Genomic DNA, 22,159 nt, shown 5'->3' with positions numbered 1-22,159 from the left:
CAGAGTATGTACTCACAGAAATGAGGGCTCTTTTTAATTCTAGAGCCTATCCATGCGATAACTTCAACTTCGTCCAGATTCAGAGCCAAAAAATTTTGGTCTGTTTCTCGACTTCGTTTTCTCGCAGGCGGTAAGTTATATCATATAATCATCATTTGACCACAAAACCATCTGTAAAATCTCAACTAAGAGGGACAGATACATTTTATATACAATCGAAGACTGTTCATAAAAACGTAAATACGCTTGTAAATCATATTAATACTCGCTCAAAACAAAAACTTTGCGTATACAGAGTAGTAATTGCAATTTACTGTGACGGTATGTAAGTTCACAGACTTGAGAAAATTTGAAATTACGGCTAAAAACTCAACAGCGACGTAACCTGATACTCAGTAATTACAGATTACGATTTACAATTTCAACGCACCGTGCAAAGGTGTTCAATTTTTTAAATTTATATCGAATATATCACAAGTAAAATTTTTACATACAACCTAACAACCTGAATGTCGACGAAAATTTTCTCGGGTAAGTTTCAACTGACAAATTTCTTATTATTTTGATAACGACACTAAACTAAAGTTAATAAGCTGATGCAAAGGACGCATGCGATATTCAGAGCGAAGAAACTCAGAGCAAAAAAAAAACGAAAAAAGAAGAAATTGGTCACATAGCATCCGCTTAAAATGAATTAAAACAAAACTTAATTTCACAATAAATGAAGTCCTAAAAATTAAAACTAAATTCTGGCAGAAAACAAGGATAGCCTGTTACTGTGCAAGTAGCACTGACTGTTCCGACCATAGTCTTAAAAAACACAAACTTTTTTCATTCAAATTAGTGCCGTTTCTTCTGCGTGGTTTGGTAAAAGGAATGAACAAAAAAACTACAAATTAGGCATATTCGACAGTAATAGTAAAACAGGCAAAACGGACATCAGTTTTTGAAGAAAATGACTGAAAAACAAAAAAATATATATTAAAACATAAGAAATCAAAATTTTTTTTGGGATTTTCGTGCAGAAATTTTTGATTCTAAGCTATTGCAAACGACCTAAAATAACCATATATAAGATTGGGCGCTCGATGTACTCGCTCGACACTGGAAAACATTTTTGGCAATTTTTTAAGGTCATTCGAATCACGACTGACGGCTTTAATTTGACATTCTGACATTCGACCCATTCAGATAATTTTGCGTGAAAAACAGAAAAAGAGAAATGGTCGGAGCAATAAAGATATTGGGAGTTCTGTGAAAAGCATTCAAAAACAGTTAGTAGGAGCTGTTCAAAAAATTAAGCCTTTTCAGATAGCAGCACGAAAATAAGCGAAATGGAGCAACGCACAGGACATCTGTTTGCATCTATAAAAGACAGTGCGCCTGCAATCATGCAAAACGGAAACAGATATCCAACAAGTCTGACCTCTAGGAAAAGTGCAAAGACGCGGAGAACTGAGAAACGGGTTCAGGAGTTGTTGAGGGAACATTTGGGTCCAGACAGCGAGAGGGGGGAGGAGAGGTTATTCAGGAGCACAGAAGACTTCACGGTATTCGCAACAACTTTCTGTTCCATTTAATATCAATTTGGAACTATTTCTCCATAATTTTCAAATTTCGTAAATTTTTCAAGTTATGTGGAATAAACGATATTTTCCGTTATCTGTTTAAGATAGTTTTACTTCAATTGTCTTTTCAAAGTCGCATGATAAGAGCAAAAAATATATTCTTTTTTGTAACTTGTTACTAAGGGTAATTTCAACTTATCTGTTTTCACGCCTTAACTACTTTTACTCGTAATAATCTTTCTAGGACCGAAAACCCCTATTCGAAACAAGAACCCAACAAACATCTTACCATCAGAGCCCTACCATCCCAATTGGTCGACTTGAAATCGAAAACCTCTACGATAGGTACAAACACTTGAGCGAAAAAGAAGGTGCTATATTGGGAGACTATCACTCTCCATTTCAAAAGAGAACACCAACTAAATCATATGAGCGGAAACCTTATTCACCCGAAACACAGGTTCGAAACCAAGACAGGAATCTAAACACTTATAGTCGTATTCTAAACCACAGTCAACGTTCAAAGTCGCCATCGCCTAATAGATACTCAAACAAAAAAGCTCCTACATACGAGAAAGAAACACCAATATCGAATGAAACCGAGAAACCTGTTAGTTCTTACGACAAATACGGTCGAAACGAGTTCGACAACGACTCGAAACTATTTCGAAGTTTGCAACCCAAACCAGGTGTTTCAGCTTCCGAATCAAAAAATCATCACCACAACCAGATTGACGAAAACCAGAATTGCTTTAATGCCGATGCGAACAGCAATGGAATTCCGAAACATACTCCGAGAATTCAAAGCAGAAACGCTGGCGTGCAAACTAAAGGCCCAAAATGCTTCGAAGCGAGCATTCAAACAGCCGACAAAAAATTGTCCGACAACACAACGCAAACAAATGAACAACAGTTTTTACCAGTTGATCAATTCGGCGATGATGCAATTATATATCGTCAACATAATTCTGCTACAAACCAACTTGAAAGCGGGTTAAGTATTGAAGAATTCTATGACGATGAAAATGTTTTGCAAAATGAAAGCACCGAAAAATCGATCGATTTCGACCAAGAAAGTTTCAATCCAACACCTCGAAACTCACTCCAACTTACTCGACAAATTGATGAAACTTCAACTTCTAAAAAGAACCAGAAACCGTCAACACGTAAATTCGGCAACGAATCTCTTGACCTTTCGGCACAACAGGGAAATTCGGGCGAATTTTTAACACACCCCAAAGCAAACGCTAGCACACCCTACATGCCTGAAAGTCACAACTACGATTTCGAGTCGGATCAAAAGGATGATATCGAAATTTTAATTCAAGATTATGACAACAACTGTAATCTAGAAGCACGTGATTATACTTCTCATAATATACAAGAACAGTATCCCGAAACCCCCAACTATCATGATCAACGAGAAGATTCATTCTATTTTGATGGTTCGTATCATGAACAAAGTGAGCGAGGTCTAACCAGAGGGGAGGGGGAGGACTATTCTCAATATGGGGGGAGTTTCGGGACAGAAGAGGGTTGGTTACTCCCCCAATCAGGGAATGTAGAAGGAGTTAATTCTGAGCTGGATAGTTTTGACTATGTGGCAATTCAATTTGAAATGGACAAACAGGTAAGATATGGATATAAAAGTTGAGCGTCATTGAGAGATATATAAGATTTATTGAAGAACTCCAAACACGTAAGCATCGTCTGAATTGTTTTCTGGAGTTTGTTTCAAAAAGGGGCACAGATGAGCGTTAGGACAATATTGAATCTTAATAGGAAACACCTCCGGTTTATTCTCCCAAGAAATACGCTGTTCGATCATAAATGTCGAATTCTGTTTCTTTAATGACGTAACCGACTTAGTGGCAACCGTCCAGACTAGAATCTGGTCTGCATACCACGCAGTAATACAGTCTATTGATTCCAACTGATGAACTTCTTTGCTGATTTTCTCAATCGCATTAGTAGATGTGTAGACAAGAGTGATGTCACAGTTCTGATCGAAAAAGCACAACACAAAAGGATATGAGCTGCTCATTTTTATTTTGGGACACTGCTCAGAGTCGAAACTTAAATTCACGTTGTGGCTGAATCGAACTTTCTTCTCCTTAGCATCCCAGTGACACCACTCCAGAGAACAATTATTTAGAGGCGAAACATAAGGCCACAAGAAATTAGCAGACTTCGGGTAGTCGCATGGTTCAAGACAACACTTCACAACGTCATATATTCTCGCAGTCTTGTCTTTCAGCAGTATTAGTATAACATCATGCAAATTGCCAGAACGTCTGCTGCTGGTTTGGAAGATATGAGTGATTTTTGTGTTACATTCCAATCTTTCATCACATGAAAGACCACTCATATTTTGAGCACCATTATTTTTATCAACGGAAACAGTTGAAAATTTGATTTCATTCATGCTGCTTTCTACTCTAGTTATAAGAGGCTGGTAATAGCCGTTCAAATTAAAAATCTGATTACTAGTATTTTCCATGAGCTTCATAAATTCATCCAATTTTTTTTCGAACATTTCACGAATATCTCCAAAATCACAAGAAAAAACTTGGCTTTCTTTTATAATTGAATCATTGTAATGTGGTTCAAAACTCTGTATATCATTTGCAGTCGCCACTATATTCTGCAGTAACTTCGGATTTGATTGACTTAACAGCTCTCGAGTCGTTTTCTGCAATTCCAACAACTTATCATAAACGATTTTCAGGTCATTTGATTCATCCTCGTTCAGTTTCGATTTTTCATCAATTTTTTCCAGCATTTTCTCTTCCAATTTCTTGCACTCTTCTTTGACCAATTCTTTCAAGTCTTCTATTAGTTGCTGGTTTTTGTGACAAATATCCAAACTTGCCTCTTGTTTCAACCTTAGTGGCTTTTCCTTGACCTCTAATTCCGTCAACAACTCGAACACCTTAGCTTTCACTTCTGATGCTTTTTCATCCATTAGCTGAAGCTCGTGCTTGCTATGACTTCTCAAGCATTTCACACAAAACGGAACGTCACATGTTTTGCAATATTCTGTGCAGACAAAACTGTGCTTAGAACATATTAACGGTTCGTTTCCTTTCGAATCGACAATTGAATGGCCTTTCCGGATATGTAAGACTAGGCAGTCTTCGCACAAAAATTCATTGGCTGCAGATTTATCTTGCTTTTCAGAGCAGCTCTGGCAACGATAGAGCTGCATGTTCGGGAAAGTTTCTTCACAAGCTACACAAACAGATTCAGTCATTTTGTATCTGAAAACAAAACACAGTCTCTAACCACGTCCTTATTTATCAATCCAATTTGATAAAAAATTAGCATTTCAATAAATTTCCGTTTTCGCAGTTTATGCCGCAGTGTTAAAGCTCAGTAGCAATCAACAAATATTTTCACGGCACAAACTAATTTTATGAACCCCAATGATCCCGGGTCAGAAATCAATCCAAACTAAATCGATTCAAGACAATTTATTGAAATATAGCATAACATTACTAGGCGCAAAATATTCTTTTTGTACATGCTGTCTTGTGTGGGGAGAAGGGTTTTAAAAAAATGAGCCATTAACAAAAAAATTCAATTTTTAAAGCCTCACTCTCAAGCATCAAGCACAAAATTTGTTGGACCTCGAATAACCGACCTCGAATGTCGATTGAGGGGCGGAAACGTAATGAATTCACTACGTTCATTTAAGCTTTGTCTCAAAGTCAGAACATTAATCGACAAAAATCTACCCATTACCTAGCATGCAGAAAGTAATACAGACTCTAAAACACTAGCAAATAAACATAAAGTGGTAAAACTTATTCTGTGTTCAGCAAAGGAATCTGCGCATGAGTGATGTGTTGACTCAAAACAAACTTATCGAAGAAGAAAGAAGACGCCGAAGACTTCTGGAGTTGGAGAGTAAGAAGAGCCACAACCCCAGCGACTCCCCCAACCACAGTCGCCAACACAGTGGGACCCACTCGGCCAACAGTGAGTAGTTACAATTACAAGTCCAGTAATAAAAACCAGCTCCAGTAGAACCAGTTAGACTATATGCGAGCGAGAATAAAAAGAACAGCGCCTGTTTTAAAAAGTAAAAAACTAAGACTATTAATACAGTTTGAGAAAGTAAAGTAAAAAACGCCTGTGTAAACGATGCGAATATTAAAACCAGTTGGAGCTAGTATGAAAAAACAGTGACAGCATAAGCGAGCCAAAAATATATGGACAATACGGAGTGCGGTCTGTATTTAGACAACCGCGTATTCATACTCGTCAGTAATCAGACAAATATGATATTAACCAATCAGAATCAAGACAAGAAAGAAATTAATAAATAATAAATAAATATTTCGTAAGCTTGCTTTTTCATTTTGAATCTGATTGGTTAATATAGTATTTTGTCTGCTTATTGACGAGTATGAATACTGCTACGCAACCGGACAATACAAACCAGATGCTTACCACATTAGAGTTAAATTATGCACCATATTGAAAAAATGTAGCTCATTTCAAATAACTATTACGCAGCTGGTAGTTGCGTACATTTCCGATACATTTTTATAGCTGCGTACATTTTCTGCATTCTATACAAATACCATCTCGGGTATGAAAAAAGTGAATTCGGGTTTTCAATATTTTGCCAACTATTTTAGTTCAGTCCATTGTTTTTTCGAAACGATATAATCGCCAATAAAATTCCTTAGACAAAACAGAGAAGAACATCTTTTGAGATATTTAGGAAGTTTTATACTTCACCGGCACTTTCTAGTTCCTATGTAGTAAAACATTTTGTAAAGTTAAAGCTGTTCAATACTTGTTCAGTCTTCTAAATATATATTCCCAATTAGAAGTCGAGTCCAATACTGATTGTTTGAGCGGCCGTGACAAAATTATACTGTGCAGTAAATGGATAAAATTTTGAAATTCATCAATAATCATCAGACAAAACTATCTCTTAAACTTCAACAAGACTGCTCGTATCAGGGCGAAGCCCTAAAGGTTCCGACTGCCTTTTAGGGTTTATGGGGCAGTAATAACATAAAAAATAAATGTAATAAAATAAAGATGAAAAAAAATCTAAAATTAGAATTTTTTTAAATGAAACTATCCCCCACATAATTTTTATGAAATTATCACGCCATATAAAGTACAGTGCTGATTTAAATTATCCGGACAAAACGAACAAAACTTGAATTTTCAAACGCGTTTTTCTCAAATTGGGTTAAGATTAGACAAATAGTGAAGAGAACAAAAGTTGCTTAGAATTTCACCAGAATTAATATGGTGCCATTTTTTCTCCGATATTCTCAACAAACATTTTACCCCAAAAATGGGTCATTTTCGCTTTTTTCAATTAATCAAGAATTATGCAGAAACTACTTTGTTAATTGATGAGAAAAGTATATCACAGGAAGCCTCTTACGCAGCTCAACAAAGTTTAAGAAAGGTTAAATCTCCAAAAATTTGCACAAATTGTTTAAAATATATTTTTAAACAGAACTTCTGGGTTTTATATAGTAAAAATCACATTTATTGACTATCAAGTGATAATTTTTTCTCTTATACTGGTTTTGGAGATTTAACCCTTCTAAACTTTGTTGAGCTGCAAAAGAGGCTTCCTGTGATATAATTTTCTTATCAATTGACAAAGAAGTTTCCGCGTATTTCTTGATTAATTGAAAAAAGCCAAAATGACCCATTTTTGGGGTAAAATTTTTGTTGAGAATTTCGGAGAAAAAATGGCACCATATTAATTCTGGTGAAATTCTAAGCAACTTTTGTTCTCTTCACTATTTGTCTAATCTTAACCCAATTTGAGAAAAACGCGTTTGAAAATTCAAGTTTTATGGCAAATAAGTTTCGTTCAACCAATTTGGAACGATTTCTAAGACGGATTAAAGCTCCGCTTACGCGTTAATAGCGCGAAATATATCGCGCGTTAATTGTCCCAAATTGGCCAAAATGACAATCTTTAAACTCCCATAACTCTACGAAAAATAATCACAGGTGAAATATCTTTTCAAATTTAAGCTCAAGACAACAATAGCTTTCGCATGATATAAAAAAATTCCGTCAAAAATGGCTAGTTTAAAAGTCGAAACTTGTCTGAAGAAAAAAAAACCCAACCCGAGCGCAAATATTCCGTTACTTTCGTATCGAAAGTCGGAACAAAAACTCATACCAGCAGCCAGTCGGTTTATATGATAAAATATTTTTTAAATTTCCATGAAACTAACGAAAAATAATTTTTCAATGGCCTTACAAAAATTGCAGTCGGGTTATTGTTTTGGGAAATTTTCATGTAAGTGAACACGCGGTTTATAAACTAGTCAACAACATTAAATTCACTTTTAAGCTCTTACTTTTTAAATAGCTTTTTTATAGTTTTAGTTGAAATTTAAACCGAATATGTTTCATGAGCAAATGAACTGAGCGATCCTACCAAAAAACAAGGTGGTGGAGCGGAGCTTTTTACCACTTACGATACCACATAACAATTAACATTGCAAACTAGCAGACAGAAAAAAAATTACCATTAAAACCTAAATGTTTATCTCGAATGAGGTTTTACTTGCTGGAAACAGGTCCAGCAACACAAGTGACGGAGTTCAATAAAAAAATGAAAAAAATAACAAGTATCGAGCGCCAAATGATTTGACAAAACTTGGGTAAAATCCAGTAAGTCCGAAAACAAAATTGTTGTCATGAAAAACTTCGAACTATATATTCTATTCTAAGCATTTGGTGTGATCCGAAGGAGAGCATTAAAAAGTTAATTTCCTAGAATCGACCCTAAATTAGTTCACTTCAAAAGGACGGATTTTAAAACGCTAAAATGTTTAAATCATATCTGTTGGAGCATTTCCAACAGAAAGACCAGGAGACGAGCCATGTCAACAAAGTTTATTTATGGAAAAAAGTATAGTAACTGGTTGCAAAACTCATGCTAATCACAAAGGTAATAATTTTTAGGATCTACCAGCTGATTTGGGGTTTGAAAATAACAGCTGCCAACATCTATAGTCAGTTTTGCAAAAGGCGTGAAATTGCTACAAACAAAAGATTTTGGGAAGTTTCTCAAACTCAACACCTTAATGCTCTCGCTGAGAATGATGCTTTCCAATGAAGAACTTTTTACACCACTTATTCCTGAGAAAATTCACTCTGAAAAATTGGTAATCTCTTCATCGAACTGGTATCTCGTTAAAAACAAAACCAAATATTTTTTTGTTCGATCGAGGGTAGCTGCGGTCATTTGATCTCGGGCGTTGTAAATATTCTGTATCAACTCCCGAGTAACTTAGTCCAAAATAGACCCAGAAATTAGACAATAAGTTCAGTAAAACCTATATTTCTGTTAGTTAATTTCCACCAGTATAATATTCGTGATGTTATATTTTAATTTCAAGAAGTGAATTTTAAATTATCATGTAAACACCAATTTTCGGTCAAAGTGTGTGTGTGTGTGTGAAGTACTCTTTTCAAAATCTAACACCACACAAGTGCCTGAAAAAATATCACAAAGAAAAAGTTCACCATCTTTCTACGGTGGTTGAAAATTTCAGTAGGTCAGCTCAAATACTGTGAAAATTTCGTAACACTTTATTCACTTTGTCCAATCAGAGTGACTTTTGACATAAGGCATAACTAAAATAATTGAAAAGTATTTCCTTTGTATGACCATTCTTGTAAATATCTGACAACTGTTTTTTTAAAAAAAAATGGAGTTAAAGAGATGTAAAGAGAGAGAGAGAGAGAGAGAGAGAGAGAGAGAGAGGGAGAGGGAGAGAGAGAGGGTGGGGGTTAAAGGAAAAGAGGCGAAGATGAACAAGATACTGATAATTATAACAAAACAACCCACCTGAGCACAACAATGACAAAGGTTAATTGAGATTGCGATGCTAATAATTACTAAAAGTTTTTCTTATTTTCAGCTTCGTCTACAATACAAAACATGAGCCCAACAGACGAGAAAATCAGACAAGTGCAAGAGAGGCGCTTGAAACTAGATCGAGAAAAATTCAACTCTGCACTTGAAAAAGAGGCAAAAAGCATCGAAGTACACGAAAAGTTGAACAGACGTAGCAAAATACCAATGAAATATTTCGCCCAAACGATTTCAAACCCTGTCGTGCTGCCCAAACAGCGTGAACATCACGTGACTTATGACGTGAACAGACAGGGGAGCGGGTTGAGATACCCGGGTCATAATGACTCATACGGGAATAGTTCCAGGAGTGGACAAAGATATCAAGATTTGAGTGAGAGGCCGGATTGGGTTGATATTACACACAAAGGTACGTATGAAACAAGTCCCACATCCCATTTAGAACAAATTACCGGTTTTTTTATCGCTTCCTTTCACCGTTGATTATCACCATATAAACACAACACAAGGACATCCACGTTGGATAAAAATTTCCGGCAAACTATACTTTGTTTTAAATGATAACTCGTGAGGAAATCGACCAACATAACATAAAATAACAAACTGTAGAATTGGTGATTCTACTGTATTACATGCTATAGAAACCTGAGTCTAAAATTGGTAATTCATGATGAAAATGGTTAGAAATTGCGAAATTTGATTTTAACGTAAACCGACTGTATGAACTTGTAGCAATGAAATTCAGTGATAGATAAGCTTAGTTTGAGAGCAAACAATCGTAATCGGACCCTGCACCTTGAATTTGACCTCTAGGGCGAAGATTCGGAAAAGCGCTAAAAATCTGGAAACCCCCCCGGATTGGGAACCACTGGTCCGATCCTTATGAAAATTGGTGGGTGACTAATAGAGATGATTTTAACCGGGCATGCAAATTTCCAGACCCCTGGGGGGCGAGTGATAATGATTTCCGAAAATGCAATTAGCACCTTTTGTAAACCGGTAACTAATGGTCAGAATGACTTCATATTGCAACATGTTGTAGCCCTAGGCGAGGGAAGATCACCACTGGGATTTTGAACGCATCCGGTTATTACTTCCGGTTTTACGCCTTATGTAAACAAAACCCACTTTTTGTTATTTCTCGACCCCTGATAATGCTAGGAGGCTGAAACTTGGGGGGATGGTAGGTTGAGGTAAGACCTATAATTTATCAATGTTTGGACCCAATCCGGCGGCTACGTCGGAAGCTATTAGCACTTGAAAATTGAATAAGGCTATTAACACCTGATAGTGATAATTGACTTGTGATTTTAATGCAGCAATGTGAAGGGGGGCCCAACCCAGTAGGGGGGCATCTAGTGACCCAATCCTCTCCGGAACTTCCTATGGGGTGAAAAATGGCAATTTTAGGGAAAAGTGTTAATTGACCCAATATTTTCGAAAATATGGGAAGGGATGGTCCGATATGAATGAAACTTAGTGAGAATGATCTCCCATCGAAAATAAGACATTTGACCTCGGATGACCTCTAAGAGGTCATTTGGCATTTTTGACTGCAGGACCCCGGAACCCCCTGAAAAGCAAAAAATTAGCATTGTAAGGACCCGTAAGGGGTACCTACCCACCTGGGGAGGTAAGGGGAGGCCCCTATATCGAGAGTTTTTAGTTTTGGCCTTTGTACCCAAGCGAAAGTGATTTTCTGTAATTAGCAAACATTGTGGTCAGCTTAACCCACTCCACTTGGACTTTCGATAAGAACGACAAACAAAAAAAAATACAGCCCCGTACAAAAATTGGTAACATCTATGGGGGGAAATAGGAATTTCGAGATGAAGATTTTATGAACAGTCCCAGCATATTAAATAAATTCTTGTGGTGTTTTTTCGGATCAAAACGGACACGGGGAAGGGAATTACCCAGCCCTTGGACTTAAGGGAATAAAATTTAAAATGACCAAAAATGGAATTTTTTCAAGTATCACGGAAGTTAAATTACCGGTTGCGGGAGAACTACCCAATTCATAGGAAAGGGAAAAAGTTAGGAAGAACTAAAATAAAGTCATGCAAGGGGTCATTTGTCAAATACTCTTGGGAGCTGATTTTGTAGTTGAACCCAATGTTTGCTCAGTATGTCCTGATTAACTAAGTGGCACCCCGATGTTAAATTAAAGCTGACCTAATGGTTGATTCAGCTGATAAGTCCTGAGTGGCAGCTAGTTAAGTGAATGTTAGTAGGGATAGGGAACGGTACGCCTCTGACCGAACCGAAAGTAAATAAAGATAACGATACGCGATTAAGGTACAACCACCGAACTGGCAGAACAGTGATAACTACTAGAGAGAGTAGTGGGTTCTCAGTTACTTAGAGAACAGTGTTAGCTACTACTAAGGGTAGTTGGTTCTCAATCAGAGAAGAGAACAATTATTGCTAGTGAGCGAGTTGCGCTGGAACCCGAGTTTAGTATCGGGTTGAGACAGTTGTGCGAGCGAGTTGCGCTGGAACCCGAGTTTAGTACCGGGTTGAGACAGTGCGAGCGAGTTGCGCTGGAACCCGAGTTTAGTACCGGGTTGAACTAGTTGCGTCGCTGCTCTGCTAGAGTAGGCGAGTTTTGAATAGAGTCAACCGAACATTTACGAGTGATTGAACGGAACGGGACGCGGGCTTCAATATAGAAGTTGCTAAATAGTAGTTAGCACATTAAGGGCACTGTAAATTGTTTTATTTCCTTTGCGATTGAGAATTTACTTATTGTACCCACGATTTGCTGAACTAGCTAAAAGCGTGAGAGGAGAGCCGAAAAGAGCCTAAATTAAGGAGGAAGTTGCGTAATCCTTTGATCGGCCGATTTAGTCTGACCACCAACATAACCCTTTCGGGATTGTGGATCATATCGTGTCTTAGTGTCCCCCGCCATTACACGGTATAAAGGGGAGAAACTCTGCGGCAGTTGAGTAGAGTGAAAACCTGCTTAGAGGAGACGACTCCCCGGAAAAGAATCTACATTGGCGCTCCTGGGTGGGCTTTCTTTATCGAGCGAATAACGATCTTTGGATTCGGCAACAACGAGTGTTGGACGAAGAGACCGAACAACGAAGAAGAAAATGAATCGAGACAATCAAGATGCAAGCGAAGTGTTATTCAAAGCGAGAATAGACGATCTGTTTCTGTTAAGAACCAACTTAGGTAGCGTGGTTTATTCGAATTAGATCAACTACGTCGATTTTAGAATGATGCATCCGAGGAAGGAACTGAGGAACTACTGCGGTCCAAGGCATGACGGTGCTGCCATTCATGGCTGGACAATCATGAAGTTGGAGATAGGATCAATAACCGAAAAAATAGTAGTTATCGTTGTGGAGAACTTGTTCAGACCCTTGTTGATTAGTCTCAGCACGCTGAAAAGAAAGTCAGAAATCAGGGTTGACTATCAGCGGCGCTGTATTCATGCAAGCGATAGTTCAGTGCCATTGCTGGAAGAGATTGGCACTCCCTTCGGTGAAAGCAGAATGAGGCAGATTATGACTCCCTCCGACTATCCCAGAATGCTGACAGGAGAAGTTGGAGGAGAACATTTTGCCCCCAGATCGGAATCGGCTAACAAGGGACGAACATTCGTTTGGGGCAGTGTGTGTGACGAAATAGTGGACATTGAGATTGACAATAGGACAGATTGCAATTTGATATCCGAAGGTTTGCTTGAACCCCTCGGGTGCGAAGACGCTGTCCGGAGATTCAATGGAAAGTTGAAAGGAACATTCAATGGAAAAGAACGAAAGGTCGAGGCCCTCGGATACATCAGAACAAGAGTCGGATTCGGTAGCTTTGAGGGAACCTTCATGTTGATCGTTGTCAGTAACCGAGTTCTCGATTCAGATGTAGTCCTGAGTGCTCAGGGACTTGCGGAGTGTCACAAACTATTCGTAAGCCACAAAAAAAAGAGCGCTGTGTCACGAGAGCAACCTAATGGAGCCGACGCTAGTAGTTTTTGAGAAACTACCAAAGACATCAATGATCATGCTGGACGAAGAAACGGTTGGGACGAAAAAGAAGGTATCGATGTGGAATGTGGAAGAATCGAAGAAGCCGAAAACGGGTATGGATAGCGAACGGACCACGCCGGTCGAACCAGATTCAACGACGGCAGCTCACTCGATACGAAGTGATAATGACGATTCATCGGGCAGCAGAAGGATGCTGGAAGCGGCTGAAGTGCCAACCGAGGTTAACCCGAAGCTGCACTTGATTGATGGGTTCGTGGACAACTTCCTAGTTCGGATGGAGCTGTAAGAGACTACTGCAGTCCACATGATGAAAATATGTGCTTTCATGATCCTAGAATCTTCCCCTCAGCTTCAGGCGTTCAATGGGAAAATTCACGAATGCTGGGACGATCAGGTTAGTGACGTTGTTGTTTTGTACCAGGCAGAAGTGGATGTGCAGATTGGGACATTCACCGAGCGGCTGGATGTTGTTGTGGTGGCGGCTACTGAGATAGAAGTCGACGTGGTTCTGAGTCTCAAACAATTGGAAGGACGACACGGGATGCTCCTCGAGCGTCCCAGAGGGGTGCTACGGACTGGAAGGGAAGAAACGATTCAGGTGATCACCGAAGATTGTGAAGACATGATCCCACATCACTTCGAAGTTGTGCTTGACGGGGGCAGAAACCCCGAGGTCCCAAGAGCAACGAGCAAAGGAAAAGACAAAACCAAGCTAGCCGAGCCGATCCACGAAGGGCTGGGTGTATTGGCAGAACCTGTTGGCATCACATCAAGACAACGTAGCGTTGAAACAGAGTTTACTGCACGCGCTGAGACCCAATGTTCCGGTTCTGTAACTAGCGAGGGTAAAATTCAGGTCGCAACGGAAGTCGAATCGAATGCAGGGCGGAGAACCAGATACGTTGAAACTCGCAGGAGGTTTGTGAATGCGTTCGCCAATGGTGTGTAAATGGATACCGAACTTAACGACGAGATTGCGGGCAATTTGATGCGACTGGACGCTTACCAGACGTTGCAGCCACGGCCAGCTATACTGCAGTTCAACGGAAGATTGATTGGAAGATGTGACGGAAATGTCCGAGATGTCGAAAAGTTGGGATTAATTTTGGTGGAAATCAAGTTGGGGAGACTGAAGAGGACATTCCCAGCAGTACTCTTGGAGAACCACGAGGTGGTCACGGTATGGTTCTGAGTACTCGATGGATGAATGAAGGTATAGGAAGTTTCTATGATGAGCAGTCGAAGAAATTTTTCACGAGTTCCGAACCAATTTCGGCGGTTTCATTCGAATGGGAGTCGTGCCCAAGGCCACAGAAAATTGAACTCGCAGAGGAGTCTCAGACACAGTTAGTAGATCGGAAAGACGGAGATGACAAGCCGGTGGTGGGACGCGAAGTGAAGGAGTCACGAGTTGTGGCCCCCAAGAATGCGAGGAAGGAAGTGAGTGAATCAACTCCCGTGGAGACGGACGACAGGTGTTGGATGCCCATCAGAGAATTTACGAATGGCTACGTCAACAACAGGGCTGCTAAAGTGTAACTCGATCCAGACACTGAATGGACCCTATTAAGCTACAAAGCCTACCGGTTGATTGGATCAGAGAGGCCCCTGAGACAGGCCGAGGAAGTTCTCGAGACAAAAACAGGAGTCAGTTTGGAAGTAGTTGGCAGAGCGTCAATCGTGCTGCAGCTGGGACAGTTTAACAGAAGGACCGCAGTCTTGGTGGTCGATGGACTGGATGTTGATCTAACACTTGGACTCGTTTGGTATGAACAGAAGGAAGATTTCGTTTTCGACATGAGGAACGAAGTTCTGAAAACTGGAACGAAGTGCAGTAGTCCAATTCAGGTCAGATTCAGATGTCTTGGGAGACCGAGATTTCAAATCCGACGTGGAATAGATTCAGGAAGAGTATGCGCCCATGCAGATGCGACTACAGACTCCTGTGACACGGTGCTGGTTTATCACGAGGGTGCGGGACCTGGCACAGAAATGACTGAGATCAGAATTGGCGAATCGGCGATGGTTGACGAGTTCACCGAGCGAATAGACATCGAAGTTTCCGAAAGTAGCGGTCAGGAAAACGAGTGTAAGGGAATGAGTCATGGCTCTTTGAGAGAAGGTGATCTGGGGAATTGCGAACCCGACGACAACTCAATGGAACGCGTCTACCGACGGAGATGGGACAAAATGAGAAATCGGTCGATGAGCATAGTGAAGAGAATGCTGTGGTAATAGGCGGCAAAGTTACGAGTGGGAAAATGATTGAAGTGGGGGAGTCAACGCGTGGAATTGGATTATTTCCCCGTTTCTTTCCAATTTTGAGTCGCCCAATTACATTCTTACTGTCACACACAAACGGCACGCGAAGCGTAGTCGCGATGCTTGGACGGGGGAGAAGAGAAGTAACGATTGCTCCGGGCGGGAACGATGAAAAAACGAAAGGCTCCTTAGACGGGACTGACGATGATGAGTTGAGTTTTGACGAGGACGAGACTGCAGATGGTTTTCTGAGAAGTGGGGACGATGCCTCTGCGGAAGAACAGATGATGATTGCAACCGTGCAAAGGCCAGATGACACTAACATGGACGAAACGAAAACTACTTGGGCTGAAATGTGCCAAGAGATGACGGAAACGACGTGCAAACACAGAAAGTCTAGGAAAGTATGGGACGAACGTCAAAATCTGCTTGCGGGTAGCAGATCAGAAGGTTCCCGTAGGTCATCCAAGCGATTCCGAACAAACGATGACCGAGAGTGGCTTGGCAGTAGAAGGGAAGTGGGGCCTGGAGATGTAAAGGCCGCCTACTTCCACAATTTGATCGATCGATGGAAAAAGCTGTCTTTGTTCGGTGAAGATGAAGTTGACCGGAGCTCGGCCGCATCAGAGGGCGAGGTCCCGAAGCAGTGTTGGCGTCCCCCAGATGCTATGGGGGAGTCGGATAACTGGACTGTGCCGCAGCAGGACTACCGGCACCTCGTAGACAGATGGAAACGACAGGAGGAGCGATGAAAGAGACTTGAAACAAGAGGTTGGTGAACTAGTACGGGGTTCAGTTCAGTTCAGTGAGTAAACCTGAAAACTCTTTCTCCCTCTCTCACATTCTCATCCCATTTGCGATATTTATAAGTGCTTTAGAAACATCTCCAACAGTAAGACGGATAGAAACTCAGTGAAAATCTTGGTAGTATAATTTATTGTTTCGATAGAATGGTGGAGGTATTTCACACCGCCTTAAAAATCTTTCTTAGACTCTTAGTTGCTTCACTCAAGGAAGCAACCCTTGGTGCTAACATAGATAAATTGATTATGTAAGAGTCTACGGAAACTGAAGCCTGCGGTTCGCTGCGTCACAACACGTACACAATGGTGCATGTACCGGGTCTATAGGGAACTATAATTGGAGAGTAGTACAAGGCGGTGTAGTATAGCAGAAAAAAAAGCGAAACTCCAGTTAAGGAAAAAAATTGGTGTCAAAAGAGGGATTAGATATTAGACAAAGAGGCGAGTTGAGGTGTTAGATTGGCTATTTGTCTTAGTCGAAAAACGGTAAAAAGTTTTGTCATTAGCATTATTCGGGAGAATAATAGATTAGACGGGAAGATTATAGAATTGGTGATTCTACTGTATTACATGCTATAGAAACCTGAGTGTAAAATTGGTAATTCATGATGCTTAGTTTGAGAGCAAACAATCGTAATCGGAACCTGCACCTTGAATTTGACCTCTAGGGCGAAGAATCGGAAAAGCGCTAAAAATCTGGAAACCCCCCCCCCCCCCCGGATTGGGAACCACTGGTCCGATCCTTATGAAAATTGGTGGGTGACTAATAGAGATGATTTTAACCGGGCATGCAAAGTTCCAGACCCCTGGGGGGCGAGTGATAATGATTTCCGAAAATGCAATTAGCACTTTTTGTAAACCGATAACTAATGGTCAGAATGACTTCATAATGCAATATATTGTAGCCCTAGGCGAGGGAAGATCACTACAGGGATTTTGAACGCATCCGGTTATTACTTCCGGTTTTACGCCCTGTAAACAAAACCCACTTTTTGTTATTTCTCGACCCCTGATAATGCTAGGAGGCTGAAACTTGGGAGGATGGTAGGTTGGGGTAAGACCTATAATGTATCAATGTTTGGTCCCAATCCGGCGGCTACGTCGGAAGCTATTAGCACTTGAAAATTGAATAAGGCTATTAACACCTGATAGTGATAATTGACTGGTGATTTTAATGCACCAATGTGAAGGGGGGCCCAACCCAGTAGGTGGGCATCTTGTGACCCAATCCTCTCCGGAACTTCCTATGAGGTGAAAAATGGCAATTTTAGGGAAAAGTGTTAATTGACCCAATATTTTCGAAAGTATGGGAAGGGATGGTCCGATATGAAGGAAACTTAGTGAGAATGATCTCCCATCGAAAATAAGACATTTGACCTCGGATGACCTCTAAGAGGTCATTTGGCATTTTTGACTGCAAGACCCCGGAACCCCATGAAAAGCAATAAATTAGCATTGTAAGGACCCGTAATGGGTACCTACCCACCTGGGGAGGTAAGGGGAGGCCCCTAAATAGAGAGTTTTTAGTTTTGACCTTTGTACCCCAGCGAAAGTGATTTTCTATAATTAGCAAACATTGTGGTCAGCTTAACCCACTCCACTTGGACTTTCGATAAGAGCGACAAACAAAAAAAATACAGCCCCGTACAAAAATTGATAACATCTATGGGGGGAATTAGGAATTTCGAGATGAAGATTTTATGAACAGTCCCAGCATATTAAACAAATTCTTGTGGTGTTTTTTCGGATCAAAACGGACACGGGGAAGGGAATTACCCAGCCCTTGGACTTAAGGGAATAAAATTTAAAATGACCAAAAATGGAATTTTTTCAAGTATCACGGAAGTTAAATTACCGGTTGCGGGAGAACTACCCAATTCATAGGAAAGGGAAAAAGTTAGGAAGAACTAAAATAAAGTCATGCAAGGGGTCATTTGTCAAATACTCTTGGGAGCTGATTTTGTAGTTGAACCCAATGTTTGCTCAGTATGTCCTGATTAACTAAGTGGCACCCCGATGTTAAATTAAAGCTGACCTAATGGTTGATTCAGCTGATAAGTCCTGAGTGGCAGCTAGTTAAGTGAATGTTAGTAGGGATAGGGAACGGTACGCCTCTGACCGAACCGAAAGTAAATAAAGATAACGATACGCGATTAAGGTACAACCACCGAACTGGCAGAACAGTGATAACTACTAGAGAGAGTAGTGGGTTCTCAGTTACTTAGAGAACAGTGTTAGCTACTACTAAGGGTAATGGGTTCTCAATCAGAGAAGAGAACAATTATTGCTAGTGAGCGAGTTGCGCTGGAACCCGAGTTTAGTATCGGGTTGAGACAGTTGTGCGAGCGAGTTGCTCTGGAACCCGAGTTTAGTACTGGGTTGAGACAGTTGTGCGAGCGAGTTGCGCGGGAACCCGAGTTTAGTACCGGGTTGAGACTGTGCGAGCGAGTTGCGCTGGAACCCGAGTTTAGTACCGGGTTGAACTAGTTGCGTCGCTGCTCTGCTAGAGTAGGCGAGTTTTGAATAGAGTCAACCGAACATTTACGAGTGATTGAACGGAACGGGACGCGGGCTTCAATATAGAAGTTGCTAAATAGTAGTTAGCACATTAAGGGCACTGTAAATTGTTTTATTTCCTTTGCGATTGAGAATTTACTTATTGTACCCACGATTTGCTGAACTAGCTAAAAGCGTGAGAGGAGAGCCGAAAAGAACCTAAATTAAGGGGGAAGTTGCGTAATCCTTTGATCGGCCGATTTAGTCTGACCACCAACATAACCTTTTCGGGATTGTGGATCATATCGTGTCTTAGTGTCCCCCACCATTACACGGTATAAAGGGGAGAAACTCTGCGGCAGTTGAGTAGAGTGAAAACCTGCTTAGAGGAGACGACTCCCCGGAAAAGAATCTACATTGGAGCGGGTTGAGATACCCGGGTCATAATGACTCATACGGGAATAGTTCCAGGAGTGGACAAAGATATAAAGATTTGAGTGAGAGGCCGGATTGGGTTGATATTACACACAAAGGGATGTATGAAACAAGTCCCACATCCGATTTAGAACAAATTACCGGTTTTTTTTATCGCTTCCTTTCACCGTTGATTATCACCATATAAACACAACACAAGGACATCCACGTTGAATAAAAATTTCCGGCAAACTATACTTTGTTTTAAATGATAACTCGTGAGGAAATCGACCAACTTAACATAAAATAACAAACGAGCTGCTCAGCTCTTCGCAGATAACCACTGATTCCCTTCCCGGGTTAAGAATTAATTGTATTTATTGTTTAATTTCTGGGCTGAGAAAGGTTGCCTCATACTAGAGTTACGAGCACTGAAATTTGATTCAAAAGAACTGGCTTAAAAAGCCTCAAAAAAGCAAGTCGCAATTATAGTAAAACTGCGCAGGCTTCTAGACAAACTAAAACAGAAACTGTCAAAAATTTAGCATGCGGAAAGTCAGCCTGCTTATGTTCTTTCGTGACAATGAGCTATCTTTCGTGGATATCAAAAGTCTAAGTATATCAAAACTACCCTCCGAAAGAAAAAAAGCAGAATGGAACTTCGGATCTTCTTAAATATCCCCCTTATAGAACCGAGTTAAGAATTTCAGAACTTCCACCCCTATCAAAACTCATCAAATTCAGCAAACATGAACTTTCTACCGTCCATTTTGTAACGAATATCCTCTGCCACACCCATCATCTAATCCTACAATCCCTCCTCTTGTTTGCAATAGGGGAGCATAATTAACATCCAGAATTTCAGTTGCCAACAAAAAGGTGGCAAAATTTTTGCATTGTTTCAGATTGGTCGCACTGAAGTCATTTGGCAGAAAAATCACTTGGCAGAAAGATGAAAATAGTAGACAAAAGACTAGAAGCAAACACAGATTTAAAACTTCATTGTGAATAACACGAAGAATAACCAACTGAATCACAACTAACAGTTACTAAAAAATGAGTGATTTACTATTTTACTACAATACGACATAACAGCGCGCCCAGTTACTTTGCAAGCAGAACGTCAGCTGGAGACCATTTTTTTTCCATTGAACCATTGAAGTTTAAGACCATTGAACCACGAGAAAACAAATTCTCTTTAATCATTGCGCTGTAGCTTAAGCAATTTGGACAAAGTGGCAGATTTCTCTCAATTAATTATTGTTATTTCAACTTTATAAATAATTTTAGAACGAAAAATTGAAACCCAAAACGCCCCAGTTTCAATAACAATGTAAAATACAGTTTACCGCTTACAACTAGACCTTCCGATCAGCCTACAAAGTAAAATCTGAAGCGCCGGAAAAAATCACTAAGGGAAGCGAGCAGTTAAAAACAGATAAGACAGATTGTGAGAAAAAAAAAACAGCCACACTTTCAATAGAGGCTGAGAAGAGAGCTCAATTTGCTGGCAAAATATTTGTCTTTTAAGCTTTTTTGGCATGTTGATTTAAAAACGGAATTGTTTAACAGAGAATTGTTTAACGGAATTGTTTAACATCGAAAAAAAATTACTATCGATCAGACTAGTTTTGAAACAAAAATAAGCCAAGACAAACGAATGTGAAACTAGCATCGAAATAAAAAAGTTATTAAGCTGTAAAAAAGCCGGAAATACATTAGCAGAAACCCGTCAGTCCGAAAAAAAAGGAAAATAAAAATAAAGCCGAAAATTTTTGACCAATAAAAAGTTATTAAGTCCCCTCACCCACAAAACACAGACACAGCTCGTGAAACGACGTAATATGAGGCGACTAAACTAATGTAATACAGGCTAAACCTATCAAGCCCAAAGACAACGAAAAGAAAAAACACAAAACAATTCAAAAAGTTTTAAGACTAATAAGAAGCTATTATGATCCCCTCGGCCTCAAAACAGACACCCACACAGAAAACTTTTTGCGCTCGCCGAAAGATGCAATATGAGGCCATTGAGCCAATATATTATAGGCCGAAACCCATCGATTTCTATTAGAATTTTCAGCATTTTGTGCAATCCACACGTGAGCGTGAAAGTTATGTTTCCCTTGAAACTACTCAAAACTAGGAAGGCCACTATGGTGATGTAAAATAGGCCGAAAAAAAGAACACAGAAAAAAAATTTTTTTTATTAAATCGAGTTGTAAAAATCTTAACCAACATAAAGCAAATGTTGAAAAGAGCGGATATTTAAAATAAAATTCAACCATGCTTAAAATTTGCAATAAAGAGGAGTAGGAATTACAAAGCGGAAGAAGATGTGAAGCAGTCCAGAATTGAGTCCCGTGAACAAGTTGATTAAGGGAAAAAAGTCTAGTTACCGATTGCAATAAACTTGCCTACAAGCAAGGGTGAAAACTAAGATATGGTTTACCTTTCACATAACTAGCGCTTCAATGTTAATGTTTGCGTTCTTGAACACCGGCTCCATCTACCCAGCACTCTCAGGTCATTTAAAATTACAAATATATCTAAAAACTTAATGAATATCTTACTTTAATTGGAAAGATCTATTCTTTTTTAACTTTCACTTTCATTCAGTAAAACCTTGATCAATTGATATTTGATACCACTTCATATTCTTCAATTTGATGAATCAATAATGATGCATTGTGAAGAATGATTCTGTATTTAAGAAAATAGTTCTAATAATTA

General features: G+C 39.8%; 2 protein-coding genes across 3 annotated transcripts in view; one reads left to right on the top strand and one right to left on the bottom strand.

Annotated features, from left to right (window-relative positions):
• Nucleotides 1-22,159, bottom strand: part of LOC134853121 (inhibitor of growth protein 3-like) — a 446,221-nt gene that overhangs the window by 33,346 nt on the left and 390,716 nt on the right. The window lies entirely within an intron of this gene.
• LOC134852867 (uncharacterized) lies at nucleotides 305-20,858 on the top strand. Its single transcript, XM_063868707.1, has 6 exons — nucleotides 305-531; nucleotides 1,312-1,550; nucleotides 1,813-3,198; nucleotides 5,390-5,549; nucleotides 9,497-9,859; nucleotides 20,332-20,858. Exons 1-6 carry the CDS (start codon nucleotides 510-512, stop codon nucleotides 20,343-20,345), a joined length of 2,184 nt encoding a protein of 727 aa, XP_063724777.1. The 5' UTR covers nucleotides 305-509; the 3' UTR covers nucleotides 20,346-20,858.

The sequence above is a fragment of the Symsagittifera roscoffensis genome, chromosome 8, assembly GCF_963678635.1.
Source record: "Symsagittifera roscoffensis chromosome 8, txSymRosc1.1, whole genome shotgun sequence".
Lineage (NCBI taxonomy): Eukaryota > Metazoa > Xenacoelomorpha > Acoela > Convolutidae > Symsagittifera > Symsagittifera roscoffensis.
Note: the sequence above shows the minus strand (reverse complement) of the source record. Positions and strands in the feature narration are given on the sequence as shown.